Raw genomic sequence first — 5,385 nt, forward strand, 5'->3', positions numbered from 1 at the left:
CATCAATGTGCCGTCCAAGTTTTTCATGTTTGATCAGTAACTGGAATCAAAAACTTCGTCAGCAAAAAACATGAACATGTGACCAACCCCATAGACTAAAATGGGTACATCTGAATGACCCCTAATCGGAGGCGTAACTATAGGTGCAGGGGTTGCAATCTCACCCAAGGCCTGGAGACTAGGGGGGCCCAGAAGGGCTTTCTTACTATTTAAGACCTTTGATAGTTGAGCCCCCCGTTAGAGATTTTGCTTTGGGGGTCCACAAGCTTCAAGTTATGCCATTGGTCCTAATGGAAATCACTATGAACCAAGGAGGTCCATCTCGCTCTTTAAGGAAGCATTGGTGTTAATGTGATCTGCACCTTACCTGGTCTTACTAAACACTCCTTAAAGGGAACTTGTCATGTAAAATAACACAATTAACCTGCATATATGGGGGTTAATCTGCAGGTTTATAGCATTCTGATACCGTGAGAACCCCTCTGCCGGGAGGAAATGAACTTTGTTGCCCCATGCAGGGTTTAGCTTCCAGTCATAGGGGCGATGTCGGCTCGGCTTCAGCCACTGCTCAGTGTATAAAGAGCTGCGGCTGTAACTGCGTCGCCCCTATGACTGGGAGCCGATTAGCGCTGGGGGAAATAAAGTTAATTTTCTCCCGGCAGAGGGGCTCTCACAGATTGCTATTAAAGGGAACCTGTCACCCGAATTTGGCGGGCTCTGTTAACGGTCTGATGGGCGGTGTTTTCTGTTCTTTCATGCACCCCTTCCTTTCCCGCTGACCGCAATATTGTATTGAATTTGATTTTGTTTCCTCCGTAGTACACGCGTGTGCAATGCAATCTCACCTTGCGCACGCGTAGTATGCTTTGCCCAACTGCGGGCAAAGCCGAAAAGCATTAGTGCGCATGCGCCGGCGCACTGTATCCCGGAACACAGCGAAATACTTCCAGGACATAGTGCGCCGGCGCATGTGCACTCATGCTATTTAGCTTTGCCCGCAGTTGGGCAAAGCATACTGCGCGTGCGCAAGGCAAGATTACATTGCGCACGCGTGTACTACGGAGGAAACCGAATCAAATTCAAGACAATATTGCGCCAGCGGGAAAGGAAGGGGTGCATGAAAGGGGAGAAAACACCATCCATCGGACCGTTAACAGAGCCTGCCAAATTCAGGTGACAGAGTCCCTTTAAACTGCAGATTAACCCCATATCTGCACGGTAATAGCATTAAAAATGGATTATTTAAAATAGCAGTGAACCAAAAGAATAATAATAATAGTCAAGTGAAGAAATAAAGTAATTAGATAAAGGGGCGCTCCAAAATTGCCCCGGTGTGTTGGAAAAAGTAGCATCCTGGTGAAAGGACCTAATGCAGACAGCAGAGAATGCTGGGAGTTGTAGTGTCACGACACCTAGAGCCGCCGGTTGGAGAACACTGACTCGGACCTTTAATGGAGTCCCCCCTGACATCACAGGGGGGTCCAATATTTACACAACAGTTGTTTCTATTGATACATAACGTTCTCCGCACACTAAAGATACAACGTAACAAACACCCAGGAATGTTCACGTCCTACAAACTCAAGATACTAATAACTTGGAAAGTTCACAAAGTGAAAACACACAAGGAAAAAAGTAAACAGATCTCCATCTCAGGCAGTAAATCTGCAAAGTAATCTGACATGTTAATCACAAGCACAACTTTTCCCCAAAATTACTCAGCTGAGCAGCAGCACCAAGAACTTTAGGAAGGACCCTCAGCTTCCCAAGAAAGCCAGCAGCCATGCAGAAGACAAAGGCTCCACACAGGCACTCACCATCTCTCTTTAAATTGGAGCCTCTTATTGCTTTCAGGGTTCCAGTTTGGGATAAAGTTCCTTGACTGCAGAAGTTTGCAAAGATTAGACTGAAAAGCAATGGCAACCTCATTGGGAAAAAGTGAGAGGAGGCGCAGTAGGGATGAATCAAGGGGATTCAGGTAGAAGGTAGAACTTGCAAAATGTCTTCTTTTCTTTAGAGGAGGATAAAAAAAGAAGAACCTCTGGCAGTAACAGGTTGGAAGGCTGCAGATTCCAAAAAAAAAAGCTCCTTATGTATTGCAGCCAGTTGTCCTTGTGGCAGGAGCCTTAGTGGAGGAGGAGGATGAATATTGCAGGACCTCTGCAGCTGCTATCTAGTAGGCTTTGAGAAGCTCCCCCTGTGCAGCATGCATTTCTGCAGAAACAGCACATAGCTGGATTCAGTGTGTGCCCCCAGATGAGGATAAATGCTGCTGTGTGCGAGAGCCTAGAAGGAAACAGGACTCTGACTGCTGAGAACAACAGGAAAAAAGCCAGGGGCTGCTCACAACTAACTACAGGGGACTACTAAATCAAAGGCAAGCCAAGGAGAGCAGAGGAAATAGTCTCCTGGCCCCCCTGTGCACCAACTCCCACACTTCACTATTCAGCCCTCCGGTGCCAGCTGTAATGTGAGCACAAAGGTGTTATACTGGATGTTGGGGAGCGCGGAGGGTTAATGTTCCTCCTGTGCCAGGAAATCTAGAATGATTCAATTCGTGACTTATTATCGAAGAAAGGTCCAGTGAATATGTACCAACAAAAAAAAAGTTTAGGGGGAAATTGACTAAGACTGCTGCTTCCTAGGTAGTTGTGTGTGTGCCCCCCCCAAGGGGCAGGGATCCTAATGATTGGCCAACATTGGGTAAATGTAGAGTAGGGAGAATGATGCGGAGGGGTTCTACTGTTGGTAATGGAAAGGAAAGAAAGGAAAAGAAGGGAGGTAAGAAATTAAGAAGGTGAGGGGGAGAAGAAAAAAAGAAAGAAAATGAAAAAAAAAGAAGGAAGGAAAGAGAGAAAAAGAAAAAAAAAGAAAGGAAAGAAAGAAATGAGGAAGTAAAGGCCAAAGGAAGGAGAAAAAAAAGTCAGAAAGAAAAAGTAAAAAGATAGAAAAGAAGAAAGAGAAAGAAAAAAATGAGGAAGTAGAGGTCAGAGAGAAGAAAAAGTCAGAAAGAGAGAAAAAGGAATAGAGATAGAAAGAAGGAAAGAAATAAATGACGAAGTAAAAGAAAATCAAATGAGAGAAAAGGAGTAAAGAGATAGAAAGAAAAACAAAGACATTAGGAAAGGACAGAAAAAGAGGCAGAAAGACAGAAAGAAAAAGAAAAGAGAAAAAATGGCAGCGAGAGAAAGAAAGATATGAGATAGATATGCGATAGATAGATAGATAGATAATAGATAGATAGATAGATAGATAATAGATGGTTAGATAATAGATCACAGCTTTCCTGCGTCTTGGCATGCTTTCCCCAGTCTTTCACATTGCTTTTGGGTGACCTTATGCCACTCCTGGCACAAAAATGTAAGCAGTTCTTCTTTCTTTGATGGCTTGTGACTATCCATCATCCTGTTGATTACATTCCAGAGATTTTCAATGGGGTTCAGGTCTGGAGATTGGGCTGGCAATGACAGCGATTTGATGTGGTGGTCCTTCATCCACACCTTGATTGACCTAGCTGTGTGGCATGGCGCAGTCCTCAGAGTTGGGGAACATTGCCTGAGCAGAAGGAAGCAACTGTTTTCCAGGATAACCTTGTATGCGGCTTGATTCATACGTCCGTCGCAAAGATTAACCTGCCCAATTCCAGCCTTGCTGAAGCATCCCCAGATCAACACCGATCCACCAAATTTCACAGTGGGTGCAGACACTGTGGCTTGTGTGCCTCTCCAGGTCTCCGTCTAACCATTAGCCGACCAGGTGTTGGGCAAAGCGTAAAATTAGACTCATCAGAGAAGATTACTTTACTCCAGTCCTCTATGGTCCAATCCTTATGGTCTTTGGCAAACTTCAGCCTGGCTCTCCTTTGCTTCTAATTGATGAAAGGCTTTTTTCTACCTTTACATGACTTGAGCCCTGCCTCTAGGAACCTGGTACGAACTGTTCTTGCCGTGCTCTTCACCCCAGCTGCCATTTGCCATTCCTTTTGTAAGTCACTTGATGTCATCCTGCGGTTGCTGAGTGACATTCGAATAAGATGACGGTCATCCCGGTCAGAGGAGAGTCATTTTAGCCCTCTGCCGGTCTGTAGCTTTGTTGTCCCCAATGTCTGCTGCTTGACCTTGTTGTAATGGATTGCCGTCTTAGAAATTTTAAGGATGGAGTAAACATGATGCTCACTGTGACCCTCTGCTAGTAAAGCTAGAATTGAGCCCTTCTTTTCCTCTCTGAAGACTTTTTTTTCTTTTCAACTCCTTTAGCATGGTTAAAAGTTATATTTTCATTCCTATTACTTTTGGGGTATTGCTAGCGCTTGTTTTGCCATTCAGCTTGTCCTATTGCAAGAGGATTGTGAACACCCCAGCAGGGTTTTTTTTTTTATACTTTCCTTCGTTAAATAAGATTTGGTTCAGGCGATCACCTAATCAGAAGCTCATTAAGTAGAATGAGGTGTAATCTGGTTGGAATTCAATGACACTGGAATGGAATGGCTGTCAGATAGATAGATAGATAGATAGATAGATAGATAGATAGATAGATAGATAGATAGATAGATAGCTATAGATTGCGGTGAATACAGTTTAGCGCTTCCTCTGAAGTTTGGGTTGGAGTGCTGCTGCTTTCTTTGCTGTGTATATAGGATGATATGAGCTAGATATGGGATAGAGTATAATGCAAAATTTACTACATGAGAAGTGTTTTGGTTTCTGAGATGTTTGTGGTCAGTGGATTTAAAAAAAAAAAAAAGCATGGTCTGCACTGGGTTTGCCTTTTTCTGGCATTTCCTTGTAGACTTTTATACAGGACTTGAGAGACAAAAGGAAAGACATGTGTCCAAGTGTTGCAAAATAAAAAAAAACACAAGCAAAAATGTTTTAAAAATAAAGCTATAAAAATGTCATGGTTTGTTTAACAAGCATTGAAAGGGAACCTGTCATGTCCTTTGTGGCGTGTGAAGTTTCCCGAATGCGGTGTTATGATGCAATGAGGATCACCAGCATGTTTTTTTCCCATTAAAATCGCAGCTGTAATCCTTACAAAAAACACATTATACAGTTATATCTTACCTGCGGTTTGGTCATAGGGGTGCGCTTTATAGCTTTCAGTCAGGGTTGTCCCCGCAGATGCAATTTGAATTGTTTCCGGGGTTGCGCCGAAGTCACGGTAAATCCCGCGCTTGTGCAGTGTTTGTTGTTTTGCAGCACTTGCGCAGTGTCTATTGGGGGAGAAGCGCTTGTGCAAAGTCTGTTGACTTGCGCTTGCACATTGTCCATTGGCGTTCCCCGCCGCGCGTCACAGTCTACCAATGTCTGTGAGGAGTGCAGCAGCTCTGACGCAGTCAATGAAGTTGGAAAATAAAAACAGCTTAAGTGCGCACTTGCGTGTAGC

General features: G+C 43.9%; 1 protein-coding gene across 1 annotated transcript in view; it reads right to left on the minus strand.

The window, feature by feature from the left end:
• The window catches only part of PDGFD (platelet derived growth factor D), a 302,085-nt gene extending 299,712 nt beyond the window's left edge, over window positions 1–2,373 (minus strand). The window contains exon 1 of the mRNA XM_069759213.1: window positions 1,818–2,373. Within this exon, the coding sequence (XP_069615314.1) occupies window positions 1,818–1,929 (112 nt within the window). The 5' untranslated portion in view covers window positions 1,930–2,373. The remainder of the gene's footprint in view (window positions 1–1,817) is intronic.
• Window positions 2,374–5,385: the final 3,012 nt, after the last annotated feature.

Source organism: Ranitomeya imitator, chromosome 3 (assembly GCF_032444005.1).
Source record: "Ranitomeya imitator isolate aRanImi1 chromosome 3, aRanImi1.pri, whole genome shotgun sequence".
In the NCBI taxonomy this organism is placed as follows: Eukaryota; Metazoa; Chordata; class Amphibia; order Anura; family Dendrobatidae; genus Ranitomeya; species Ranitomeya imitator.